This window comes from Prenolepis imparis, unplaced genomic scaffold (genome assembly GCF_030444845.1).
Source record: "Prenolepis imparis isolate NDT839.2.m4 unplaced genomic scaffold, iyPreImpa1.0 SCAF_5, whole genome shotgun sequence".
NCBI classification, from domain to species: domain Eukaryota; kingdom Metazoa; phylum Arthropoda; class Insecta; order Hymenoptera; family Formicidae; genus Prenolepis; species Prenolepis imparis.
The window spans coordinates 4119203-4132982 of NW_028141163.1; the positions used below are offsets into that span (position 1 = coordinate 4119203).

A 13780-nucleotide genomic window follows, 5' to 3' on the forward strand; every position below is an offset into this window, starting at 1 on the left:
CGGCGTAGAAATTCGCACGTAGAGTCCCTACATCTCTACACTGGAATCGTAACTCATTCCCGACACGGAGTACTTGTTCACGATGTAATGACTCTCGCGACGCTCCCGGAGCTTCTTGTTCGTAACGCGTTATCGTCATCGAAATGAGAAGGGGGACTTGGAGTGACCCACAGACCCCCATCACACATTGCGACCTCGTTCACGGGTCAATAAACTGGCACGGTCCACGTCGTTCCTGAATAGCGAGTTATACCAATTCCTTTCCACTTCCGCTAATTCCGCTATTATTAACATTGTCATCAATTGGAATGACACATAAGCGATGAAAAGATTGAATACTGTACATAGTACGTGGCATGCTCATTCGAGAATCGTCATATGATACTCTTTGAAAGAATTAATTAAATGTTTTATTTTTTTTTATCTTATATAAATCCTCGTAGTTCACAAAATTCACAAAATTTTAACAGCTATATAATGACAAATTTATTAATTTCTTTATAAAAAGGATTTTATTAGGATATTAGGTTATATCAAGATATTCCGTACCGGATAATTTATAAATCATATAAATTTATAATCATAATTATATGTAATTAAAATATTATATATATATTTATTTTAAAATATATAAAATATAATATATTTTATAATATATAGTTATAAAATATAATATTAAAACCATTAAAATATAATATAATATAATATATATAAAATCACACAATATTACAGATAATTACAGATATAAAAATCATGTTCTAGAATAAGCACTCTACTTTTTTGAGTATCATATACCCCACAATATGATTAATAAAATCTTCAATAAGAGAGAGAATTGTCAGAAAAAATTCGCGTTGATGTTTCCATCAACGTTGCGATTATTTCAGTGAATCATACAATAAACCGCGGCGGCGACGCGACATCGCTTGTATGTTTTATCAGGTTGAATCGTCGCCGATTACATACATTTACGACGGTCTTGGCGCATTTTGTGTGAAATATTCTCTGTTCATGATTTGCGGAAACTTTTGCCGCGCGTAAAAAAAGTTTACGAGGCGAAAGCGCGCAATTATAACGGGTCAGCGTTTCGAGAGGCAAGAAAGTGTAGTGTCTCGTGAGATTCATCCCGTTTCTTTTTTTTTGTCAGTACACGTGACACAAACTTTGTAATCTAATCATTTTATTAGTCCCCAGCAAGTATACAACAAAATATTTCTTTCCGGTGAGAACACGAACTTTCTTACAATTGTCTCCTTGCAAATAATTGTCTTTACAGTCAGAGAATATACAATCGTATTTGAAAACTAATTATCCACTGATTAATGACACGAATCTCGATAGAAACGATACATGTATTTAATAATATGTAACAATGATTCGATATTCTCGAAAGAGAATGGCAAATGTCTCGATAAAATCGACAATCGATTGATAAATATTCGATAAATACGGGATTTTCTCTGCATTGCCGATAAAATTGGGATCCGATTAGAATTATTCTTTTATAATAATCTGTACACTCCGATAAAGCGACTCTATATTTATTAAGAAGAAAAAAAATCTCTAAACTAATTATATCAAACAATTCTGTCAAATATACATATATATTGTTTTCGCATAAAATTCTAAAATTTCTGTATCAAGTCAAAAGGAATGAAAGATAGTTTGTATAAGCACGACATATAAATTTCATATAATAGAACCATGTCCTAGTTGTTCGAGACTGATGATTTTTATGATCGAAATCACACTTCTATTGCGCAAATGAATCACCTCATTCGCGAAATATTCTGCCCTGTACATTGTTTTTACATTCGCGGATCGTTTTTAATACGACAATAAAATTGACTGGCGGATCGTGATTATAAGACGACTAATTCGGTGCACGTGTGATTTACGTACGGTACTGTCGCAAGCACTATGTTTGCTCACATCGAGATACTAATCTCGTGAGTAAGCATTGATAAGGAAGCGGGAGGCTCGTCTCACGTGCTGATCACTAGCTAATCACGCGAGCTGTCAATGCGAGCGACCGACAAGGTCGGCTGATCCGTTAGAGTCCGTTAGTGTGTAAAGCATTTCATTCCTTCCGGTTTCCCCCAATTAATTCCGACAAAAATGTAAAGCTGTTAATCTAACGATAAATCTGATAATCAATTTCTTTCTACTTGGAAATTTTTTTAAATACATATTACAAAAAATACATATATATATTGTGTATATACATATATATATATATAAAATATATATTGTGAATATATATATAAATATAGGTATATATATATATACAGGTATGTATATATTTTTTTTTTATTAAATGTAAAATTCTTTAATGTTTAAAAAACTATGGCAAGTCTATATCGATCGCAAAGAGAAAATGGCAAGAAGTTAGTAAAAAAAATTGTTATCTACCTATATATATATTATATATATTTCGCGGAAGACAATTACATGATAATTAGATTTTCATAATACTTTGAGCACTTGAAAAAAGGCGATCGTGTCACGTATCTGAATTTCTCACATTTTTATTAAATCTAAAATACAATATATATATATATATATATTCATATATTCTTATTTATTATTATAAGATTTATTTTTATTGTATTTTAGATTTAATAAAAATGTGAGAAATTCAGATACGTGACACGATCGCCTTTTTTCAAGTGCTCAAAGTATTATGAAAATCTAATTATTATGTAATTGTCTTCCGCGAAATATTGTGAAATATTGTTACATGAGCGATAATCCGTCGTGCATCTCTCATCTGGCTGCGTTATTATTCGTTTGCTAATTACGACGTTTCATTTAACTGATGGGATGTTGCACAATCTTCTAAGCAAACACGTGTCCGGATCGTGATATATTTGGAAAGAGTTACTCTATTGAGAATTTGTTATAACAACAACGTATTCAGGATTGTTCGATTCATCAATTACGCAATTTCAACCGCCAAATTCTCATTATAAATATAACTTTATTCTGGAAAGTATTTAATCAACGTTTAATTTTCGAAAACACTTAATTTGCGATGTCTGTCTTTCCTTCGTTAAATAGTTAAATATAAATATAAAACGCAGGTGTATAAATATATTCCGCCAACGCGTGATTAATCCTTCCTATAATTAAGTGACGAGAGCTCGATATCTGGAAGGATCAAATCAACATGCTAAATACACATGGAACAGAAGTTTCCAGGACTGATTATATGAACATACATGTGTTCATTGTATCTTTATTATCACTTTATGACCGTGTTATAGCATATGTACAAAGAGATGACTGAAAGTAAAACCGTTTTATTATCGTTTCACATGTCCATCGCGAGGATGCAGATGAGAGAGCCTTCGTCGAATATGTTTAAATATTTATACAAAAGAAGCTCTCAATTATAAATAGAAAATTATAGTATTGCACATTATGAAATCATTATACAATCTGTATTACATTCATTTCAAATAAAGTTCGAACAATGAAAAGAAAAAAGAGAAAAGAAGATAAGCTTAAGAAAAATCTTTGATATTGCTAGCATATTTTTCATGTTAAATGTGTGTGTGTGTGTGTGTGTGTGTGTGTGGGAAGCACCGTTTTCACAGTTTGAATTTGATTATTTAACATGAATAATTAAATGAGCGTATAATAAATAAGAATACTCTTTTAATCGAAAGATTTTAATTTTTTTAGTATTATATTTATCTAGCTGTAATATAACATTTAATTCAATATGAATTCAATGTAACATGACGATTGCGTTAAATGTTTAGCACGAGAGGCAGATAAGTACGCGGGATACAAATTTTTATGTCGTGATAAGAGAGAACATAGCAAGATTAATCTAATCCCTCGTAATGTCAATTTCTTACACTATCATTATCGTCTAGTGCATTCAAAGAGACGAAAAAAAAAAAAAAACATTCTTGAAAGCGAAAAAAGTTAGCTGAATCAAGTCTTACCCTGCGAAACAAGTGTTATCGAAAGATATTTGCGAAAGATAATCCACAATTGACAGACGACATTACGATATATCAATTCAACGTACGATCATCATAGGATCTCTGAATGTTTTATAGATAATAACACTCGTTATCGTTCATTACTTCTCATTTCTACGCGAATTTGCGGTATTCCTATTTACGAAATTACTCCTATGTATACCGAAAAATTATTCGGTATAATGAGAAGTACACAAATATAATCGATACTATGTCGAATTCTAAAGAGGATCTTTGCAGTCGTCTAACGGAAATAGAAGCGATCGCGAATCGCGATGATCATCGTCGTTTTGTGCATCCTAATGTTATCACGTGGCCATGATGCAACCGCATCATCTCGTATCGAAGACGTTATCGTAAGATTTATCGTTGACGCGACGCCCGTTCTATTTCCACCTACGAGGGTGTCTCTACAACTGTGCATCGATTATGGCAAGAGACCTTTGTCCTCATTGCTAATCGTGAAAAAATGACAGCTTGAAATTTTTTATAATGATCGATCGTAATTAATTGAAAACGGAAATAAATTGATAAAGAAATTTTTTTTAATTCTCCGATATTATAAATCGTAATAAAAAGAGAAAAGTCAATCAGAGCCAGAATATAAGGATAAATCTGTGATAATTATATCAATAAATACGGACTTTTCGGATAAAGTAAACTGAAAAAATAAACACCAAATATATATGTATATACATATAATATGCCAAAACATATAACATTCTTGACAGATTAAAATTTAGATAAATTATCCTTCAAAAGAAATATAAACAGTCATCTGTGTGATAAATATCTTTTGAAAGATCTTATCTTGCTTATTCGAAAAATTATCCTTTTCTTTATAAAAAGAGAAAGAAAGAGAAGGTTTGACAAATATATAACGTACAAATTTTTTACAATTATCACAAATTTACAAGTCTAGACATTCAGCCTCTGGCTTTTTTTTCTTGTTGTGAGAATAATTATTCGATTATTCTGTGTCAAAATAATTAATCTTCATTTATATGAATAAGTACAAAATCCATGAATTATGTTAAATTATATAGCAAATAAAAATAAAAATATATCAATCAATTTAAGTTTAACCATTAGTAAATTTTCAATTATATTCATATAAGCAAAATTTTTAAACATAATTGTATAATATAATATAATGCAATGACAGTTTCATGGCACTTATTATAAAAAATAAAGCGTATAAATAATAAAATAACATAGGTATTTATAAAACTATTTAAGAATTCTAATTCCGATATCTTTTTCGCAGATAACATGATTAAATTATCGAAAATATTATCGAGTAATCGATTGATGCACAGCATTCGTAACTTTTACGAAGAATTCGACTCGAAGATTTATAACAATTTAGAACACCGAAACTTGTATGTGTTGAACTTAGATTGCGATTATGCTTCTAATGTTTTACGACAGGTAATATATTCTTTACAAGTATACAAATAATAATTTAAATAAAACCTAAATAAAAACCTAAATTCACAAAAAAGTCGTATGTTCGCGAATTCGCCAATCATCATTTATGAATGTTCAAATTTTTGCCTGAAGCTATATGTAAATTCGTATAAATTCTGTTTATTTTTCTATTCAATTATTCTGTGTATCTAGATATAATTAATTTTCGTTTACAGAATCAAATAGAATAGATTTTAAATTCTATTTTATTGCTATATGTGACTAATAAAAATAAAAATAAATGTTCACTTAATAAGAATCAATAAGAATCAATAAAATCAAATTATATATGTCAATAAAAGTCACTGATTTTCTAACTAATTACAGTCATAAACAGTTTTACCGTCATTCTTTTTTATATATTAGACTCCTAATTAATCGTACTTAATATCTGATATTACATGGCAGGCAAACTTGAAAAAAATGTTTGTGGGCCCGACGAAATGGCTACTCTTCCAAGATCGAAATATATCAATTGATAATACCAATGATAATACCAAACTAGCTTCCACATATAATAACTCGATTTTGGAGATTTTTGAGACCTTAGCCGTTTATCCTGATAGCGACGTGGTCCTCGCAAAAAGATTCGACGGTGATTTTCTACAACTAACATCCGTATATCGACCAAGTTCGCAACAAAAAGTGATATGGGAAGATCGCGGAAATTGGACGGTCAATAATGGTCTACGAATGAAAACTTTCGACGTGGCTTCGGCACGCAGAAGAAATCTTCAACAGACGGCTCTTAAATCTGCTCTCGTGGTAAACTTTAAATGCTATCGTATTCATCTGCTATGCAAGACACTTATATATATCAATGAAATAAAATAAATGTTAATGTGACATTTTATTTTTGTGAACGTAAAAAAAATATATATATATTTTTTTTTCTTTCCAAGATTTATCGTAATTACAGATGACTGAGCCCAACACGATCAATCATTTAACTGATTTCGAAGATATATCCATAGATCCTGTCACGAAAGCTGGATACCCATGGATGCTTTATTTAGCGAATCGAATGAATGCAACGTGAGTTTAATCTCGCGAAAACTCCAAAATATTTTAATGTCTCGTTTACGTTAGAATGTCAAGTAAAGTCGATGGCGACAATTGACGAATATTCTCGCGAACTCCTAAATCGTGAATACAAGACTCAGAACGACGTAATAAAGCCGTAATTCGATTTCAAGGTTAATTAACGAGGCTGCAGTGAGGTGATTAAATGATTACGACCACATGCGTACACATACGTCAAAAAGCAATTGTAAATTATTTTCAATTAAGTAATGATGAATGATAAGGTATATAAATAAAAACGCTCGCCAATAATTAAATAATCGTGGATTGACGTGTTTGTCAATTATCGTTTACACAACAAACAAAAACTGCATGATTATCATGTCAGCTTGTATCTAATTGCTTAAGAATCTGAAACTTATCTGATCTTTGCTTGTCAATTCATATGAATACATTCATATAAATACACATTAAAAATTGTATGATGAAAAAAGAAATTTTGATCATGTAATTCTTTTCTCTGAATTTATCCCAGATTAAATATTTTCTACACGAATTTAAAAATAATTTTTTAAAAAGTACTAATAATTTCCAATTTTTTAAACTGAAGAACAGTTTCCTAATCATCTTTGCGAAAACGAAATAAGATGTGACGAATCACGAGTTTTGAAATATATAATATACTATGACGCTTTTTAAGATATATCGTCGAAATTCCGCAATTTTATTTTACGTTATAGGATAAGTTTCGAAATGACAGACAATTGGGGATATCGCACAAAGAATGATTCTTGGAACGGAATGATCGGGATGCTGGAGCGACGCGAGATCGATATCGGTGGCACCGCTACATTTCTTGTGTCAGAACGTCTCGGTGTTGTACAATATATCCAATTATACACCCAGACTGGGTAAGAATAGGCAAAGGCATCTTATTTATTAAATTTAAATATGATTTCATCTCTTTCTAAAAACAGAACTAGAAGGAAAGACGAGAAATCATATGACTTTTGTTACTATAATAACACGATATTTATATAAATTAAAGAGAATTGGTTATGTTACGACTATTATATATATTTATGTACGTTTTATATCGATATCTATATAGTTCACGTTTTATATTTCGACGACCATTATTGTCGACCGTGAGCAATATATTCGCTTTACCCTTTCAACATAATGTCTGGATATCGATTGCTGTGTTCCTCATTCTCGTCTTCTGTTTACTTTCTTTATCCACCAAATGGGAATATCATCGGAATAAAAAAATGACAAAAGCAGCAGTTTACTGGCAGCAATTAAATCCCAACAAACCAACGGCCAGTGATAATGTACTCATTCTTTTAAGCGCGTTTGCCCAACAAGGTAAAAAAAATAATTTTCGACAATATAATCATTAAATTTGATCTCCGATTATTGAGAAAAATTTTAAGAAAGAGAAAGAAAGATCAATATCTATAAAATAGATTAAATCTCATCTTACTTGAACATTTTCATAAAAACGGTCATTACTTCGTAAGATCATATGAATTAAATAGTTTTATTATTTTATTTAGTTTAAAATTTTTAACAATTATGTTTTTTGTAGGATCTGCGTACGAACCGTTTCGAGTCTCGTCTCGAATCATTATTTTAATGTTACTGTTAGCCTCCCTGAGTCTCTACGCGGCTTACACAGCGAATATCGTGGGTCTGTTGCAATCTACTACGGATTCTATCAAAAGTCTCTCGGATCTTTTCAACAGCCCGTTAAAGTTAGGGGCGCAGGATGTCATATACAACCGACATTATTTCAAGGTTCGTAGATAGAAACCGCGACAATTAATAATACAAATTTATTATTAAGTATTCTAAGGCTTATTATATTATCGAAATTATATTAGCGATAAGAAATAATTGCGAAAAATAAATAAGCACTTTGCGGCAGTCATTTCAAGATCCTGTTAGAAAAGCGATTGTGGAACAGCGAATCGAGCCGAAGGGACGCAAATCCAACTGGATGCCCATAGAAGAAGGTGTAAGTCGAATAAAAAACCAACTCTTCGCATTCCACGGCGAGATTGGTTCTATCTACCAGTTAATGGAAGCTACATACCAAGAGGAGGAAAAGTGCGGCCTGACAGAGATTGATTTCTTAAAAGTCATATATCCACTTCTCGTCATACAAATACAGTCGCCGTATTTAGAGATAATAAAAAATGGGTAAAATATCTTGAATTATCTTTATGCAAATATGCACTGAGAGAATTTTCTCTTACGATTTACCCTGAAAAGCATGGTAATCGTGGGACAATATGGTATGGAAAGAATTTTATGAGAATTTCTTAATAGTTATCACAATAAAAATAATAATATCTATCACAATAAAGTATAAAACACGTTTGATTAATTTTACTAAACTGCATAGTAAAATTAATTAAACATATTTTATATTTTACTGTAATAGATATTATTATTTTTATTGTGATAAATATAAATCAAAGAAATTCTCATAAAATTCTTGCTTTACCATATTGTCTCACGATTACCATGATTTTCAGGGTAAATTCTAAGAGAAAATTCTTTCTGTGTACAAGTTCGTTAAAATTTCAATTACTTAGCATAAAAAAAGCTTCTTAAAGGCTTAAACTCTAACGAATATTATGGAATGAATATTACGTGATTCGATACGCTGGAAATATGTTTTCAGGGCTCTAAAATTGGGAGAGTACGGACTCAAATACCGCGAGGAGTATCGTTTATATACGAGGAAACCGATGTGTTCGAGTCAGACTACTAGTTTCATCACTATCGGTATCACGGAATGTTATTTCGCTTTAGTCATAATGGGCTACGGCATACTTCTCACCGTAATCATATTTGTGCTCGAGTTATTGTGGTATAAAAAGTAAAATATAATAAAAATATCGTTTAATTAATTAGTTCATTAATGTTAATTATATGTCTTCAAATATATTATTGCAATTTTTTAGGCAAAACGCACGCACGTTGGAAGAAACGTTCGGATGAAAATCATCGATTGCTCTGATTAAATGCCAGCAAAAATGTATATTCGTAACAAAAATTACAGTAAAGTAAACATTTTCTAAATTTGTGTCTATTACACTAAATTGAAATGTAATTTTGTAAGAAATCTTATTAGAAATTTTATTTTTTCTCGTTAAATGCCATATTTTTACGACAGTAAATCGACGCCTTTTTAATGTGCACTAATACAATGCAAAATAATTATTACTCTAGAAAGTATATTACGCAATTCTGTTTTAAAAAACGATTATTTAAATACCTTCTATGTAACACTGTGAAATAAATTACTTGTAAAATAAATGTGTGCAAAATGTAATAAATAGATATTTCGTTAATCATATATGCAATTATTAACCTTGGAATATATGCGTACAAAATGTCGCAGATAAATAAAATGACTCACAGTCAAAATATCGGCCGCGATAGCGATTTCGAAAATGCGACACATACGCACAAATATTCAAGATACTCTATTTAAAATTATATTATAAAAATGTTAAATAAAACATTTTTTATTTAACTAAAGTATAAAAAATATAACAAATTTACAAAAATTTACACGGCCGATCTTAGATCCATTCTTTTCAGCTGTACTTTCTTACAGCTTTGGATTTTTCTTCTTTTCTCTCCATTTCACTAGTGACGAATCACTCTAAATAGACGGCTGAAAAGAACAAACTTTTGACTGTAAGCTACCATACATGTATCGCTGAACAAGCATTATACCCGTGCCGGTAAGAAGTGCTCGTAATAGTTCTTCGTGAAGTCTACCATGAGATCCAGCGTGCACTCAGGCAGTTCTTCGACACAAGTCGCCGGACTGCCAGCGAAACGAGTGAAGGACGGCACGATAGTCTCAGGTGGCACGACCGCGCCGTCCTCGATGTAGCAACAGTCCTTTAAAACCGATCGCCTGCCCTACAGCGAGACAAGTATGGTAGATTGAAAGAATATTGCGCTTATACTTACACACATACACTGGACAATTAGTGTACATACGATTATGGCGTTCTTTCCTATGTAAACGTAAGAACCGACTAGTGCTGCATTTACAACGGCACGTTCTCCCACAAACACATGATTTCCCATTGTTAAAGGAAAAAAGGCAACCCTAATCAAGAGGGTTTATCGCTTTTTAACAAAACAATATTTTGACGATACTTAGAATTTGATACGATTACAGAATTGTGATCACTTGCTGCATCGCAAGCTGTTAGTCTGGATATACATGTTTGCTGGCATTGTTTCAAGATTTTCAATAAGCAAATAGAAGCTGTCAACCCATGTAAATATATACAAAAATATGACTCACCCTCTGCTGAATTTTTTGAAGGGAGGTCGGATGACTGCATTCTTGCTAATTATGCAATAGCGACCAGTCCTGACATTGGCCAGATCACCTCTGATGATAGCGTCAGATTGTACTATCACTTTTCCGTGCAATACAATGTTCTGCGAGCCGCACAGTACTGTCAGCCTGCTCACCTTATTTCCTGAAGCCTGAAATGCCGAAAGAATAAGGTTATGTATCACGTTTCAGATATTTGCGAATGCGACAAGTATCGCAAAATAATTAAATTGCTTAGATCGCTTTTATCATTATTGTTTACAATTATAATATTTTCATTTTTCAATACTAGATATTCTCGATCAATGTATTTTTCAAATATTCTATACTTTGTCATTGTTTACATCTATTATACCGTTTCAACATATTCGGCTTTGTTATAATAAATATCCTGCGGCTCCATCTCGATGTATTCTTCTATGATACAATCGTATGTTGATTAAATTATTATAAGTAAACAACACTTCTATTAAATATCACAAGTAATGAGTAACAGTATGCGGAAATCCGTTACTTTAACTGCCATCAGCTGACGAATCTAGAGACCATCTGCTGACGAAATCATGTATTACGTCATATAGGGACAACTAACTGCGCGCGTAAATTTAAATTCTCACTAGATAGCATAAAGACATGTAAATCACGTAAAAAAATACTGCTTTAATAATTTTGATGTAAAAACTACAGTTATATAAAGTAGTATAATTAAAATTATTATCTCATCGTATCTTTTCATTTCCTCAACTCTTCATCTTTCAATATTAATAAATATTTTTGAAACAACAATCATATAAGAGCACTTCATACTTATTATAAATAACTTAATAAAACAACTAATGAGAGATATATTATAAGATATAATTTAAATACTATTTTGTCCCGTTATACATTGTGTATTACAGTCAGTGCCGTAACTAGCTTTTTATGTGCCCTGGGCAAGGTTTTATTTTTCAATCCCTTAATTATTTTGGGGGAAAAATAATAATAAAACGAAAACGATGTAACAATTGTTTATAAATAATTTTTGTGTACACACAAGAAATAAGATAAGATATATGTAAAATCATTCATATTTATTTCATATTTATAAATAAAAATAATTATTTTAACTGCACTTTTCTGGCTTTCATTGCAGCAAATTAATTGATTATATCATCATAATTAATATCTTTAACAATATTATATTCAATCGAAATTATGGAAAAATTGGATAATCGTTCTTCTTCAATTTAAAAGTAAAAATTTGAAAATATTATATTTGAACAATTTTTTTGTTTAGTTTCATTTCAAGGCCCCCTCTTTGTTCTGGGCCCTGGGCCTCTGCCCCTGTTGCCCCTGCCTAGTTACGGCACTGATTACAGTGATACATTCCGTATACATGTATATCTAAATTAATATGTATCTAAAAACTAAATATTAAAATATTTTAAGTCCGATCTCGATTTTGTAGATTTATTAAATATCATGTGTAAAATAACATTGTAAATTAAATTTTGACCGTAATATATCTATGATCTCGTGAATGAGCATTGATAAGAAAACAAGAATAAGCATATCTCATTCAAATTTATCTTTTTCTCTAAAGAAATTCTTTTCTTTTATCAAAATCTAAAAGAAATATATATATATATATATATATATATATATATAAAATATATATAAATTTTATAATTTAAATTATTTCTTTTTTAAAAATATTCAATAAAAGATCAATTTCTATATTGTTGATATTTTGGTGATTGCGTTTAATGATGCGAGTTATGTTACAATTAATATCACATTTAACATCACAAAGTTTGGTATAACATGCTGATTGCAGATGGAAACGATACGGAAATTTACAGTCGATTATGCGAGTTAAATTTATCGCATCTTTATAGTTTTATGATAGTATATAATAGCACAAACATACACATATATACAGGCGATTAAGATGATATTTACCATTTCATATTATAATTTTATCACGAGGACATCTTATAATTTCCTTGCTTGTTTAGAGTATTCAACGAGCGAGATTCTTTAAAAAAATATTTCGATTTTGATGAACAATTAAATAAATAAAAATAAACTATTACACACACACACACACACACACACACACACACATATATATATATATATATATATATAATTAAATAACATTTTTTATTTATATTATGAATTTAAACGTTTTACAATAAATCTTTATATTCCTAAAAAATATTTTATTTAATTTTTAAAAAACTTTAAATTGGAATGTTTGACTTTTCTTTGGAAATTAAATATAAAAAACTCAAATATACAAATGTCAATGATTCCAATAAACACTGATGCGCGCGATTAACAAATAAAATTTATAATTAGATGATAGAACAGTTTAAAGGATTAAATCAATGAAATGCGCATGAGACAAAAGTTTTCAAAAATAATATAATTATACAAATCCTATGCTCATTGTACATATATAAACGTCTTGTAACACATTTATATAAATGACTAAAAATAAAATACTTTAATGCCGTTTTATGTGTTCATTTAAGAAGACGTAGACAACTCTTCAATGAATATTTATAGCAATGGAGAAAAATGCGCAAATTTCAAATCTCAAAGATATTTGTATTGAAACATATATTTCGAGATTTATACAATATCAAAAAATCCAAGTCTTCGTAAAGCTTGAGGAATAAAAAAAAGATAAAGAAAGAAATTTTCCTGAATCATTTGAAAAAATTCATGATACTGCTAACATATTTGTGAAAATAGCGTGAATATAGAATGTGTGTGTGTGTGTGTGTAAATATAGAAGAAAATATCATAAAATTAGTTGAGAGATAATATTGACGTTATTTTTCTAATAATCTATTTCTTTTATTTTTTATTCCTTTTAGTATTGCATTTAGCGCTAAATAAAACTGTGCTGTTATGAACTTGA

The 13780-nt window shown here is 30.3% G+C and overlaps 3 protein-coding genes across 4 annotated transcripts in view; 1 reads left to right on the top strand and 2 right to left on the bottom strand.

Annotated features, from left to right (window-relative positions):
* Picot (putative inorganic phosphate cotransporter protein picot) overlaps positions 1 to 10969 on the bottom strand; it is a 52881-nt gene extending 41912 nt beyond the window's left edge. Inside the window, exon 1 of the mRNA XM_083038101.1 lies at positions 10831 to 10969. Within this exon, the coding sequence (XP_082894227.1) occupies positions 10831 to 10870 (40 nt within the window). The 5' untranslated portion in view covers positions 10871 to 10969. The remainder of the gene's footprint in view (positions 1 to 10830) is intronic.
* LOC145936186 (ionotropic receptor 84a-like) lies at positions 802 to 9650 on the top strand. Its single transcript, XM_083038108.1, has 9 exons — positions 802 to 1222; positions 5263 to 5426; positions 5874 to 6230; positions 6385 to 6500; positions 7229 to 7399; positions 7600 to 7856; positions 8080 to 8288; positions 8419 to 8693; positions 9181 to 9650. The coding sequence occupies exons 2-9, from the start codon at positions 5268 to 5270 to the stop codon at positions 9380 to 9382; spliced, it is 1746 nt and encodes a 581-aa protein (XP_082894234.1). The 5' UTR covers positions 802 to 1222; positions 5263 to 5267; the 3' UTR covers positions 9383 to 9650.
* Positions 9668 to 11413, bottom strand: LOC145936185 (dynactin subunit 5-like). 2 transcript variants are annotated; one of them, XM_083038107.1, is made up of 5 exons: positions 11222 to 11413; positions 10831 to 11018; positions 10518 to 10629; positions 10290 to 10436; positions 9668 to 10182 (listed from the first exon to the last, which is right to left on the bottom strand). In XM_083038107.1, the coding sequence occupies exons 1-5, from the start codon at positions 11267 to 11269 to the stop codon at positions 10171 to 10173; spliced, it is 507 nt and encodes a 168-aa protein (XP_082894233.1). In that variant the 5' UTR covers positions 11270 to 11413; the 3' UTR covers positions 9668 to 10170. The 2 variants fall into 2 exon arrangements, with proteins under 2 accessions (XP_082894233.1, XP_082894232.1); XM_083038106.1 differs by having other exon boundaries at positions 9668 to 10436; positions 11222 to 11412.
* Positions 11414 to 13780: the final 2367 nt, after the last annotated feature.

What these genes read in the sequence shown, in the direction of transcription:
- LOC145936186 (XM_083038108.1), top strand. Translation starts at nt 5,268, where the DNA reads ATGATTAAATTATCGAAAATATTATCGAGTAATCGATTGATGCACAGC. An exon ending in GCGAATCGAATGAATGCAAC is followed by an intron (nt 6,501 to 7,228) that starts GTGAGTTTAATC and finishes TTTACGTTATAG; the next exon opens with GATAAGTTTCGAAATGACAG. An exon ending in ACAACCGACATTATTTCAAG is followed by an intron (nt 8,289 to 8,418) that starts GTTCGTAGATAG and finishes ACTTTGCGGCAG; the next exon opens with TCATTTCAAGATCCTGTTAG.
- LOC145936185 (XM_083038106.1), bottom strand. Translation starts at nt 11,269, where the DNA reads ATGGAGCCGCAGGATATTTATTATAACAAAGCCGAATATGTTGAAACG. An exon ending in AAGCCGAATATGTTGAAACG is followed by an intron (nt 11,019 to 11,221) that starts GTATAATAGATG and finishes TCGGCATTTCAG; the next exon opens with GCTTCAGGAAATAAGGTGAG. An exon ending in TAGGAAAGAACGCCATAATC is followed by an intron (nt 10,437 to 10,517) that starts GTATGTACACTA and finishes GTCTCGCTGTAG; the next exon opens with GGCAGGCGATCGGTTTTAAA.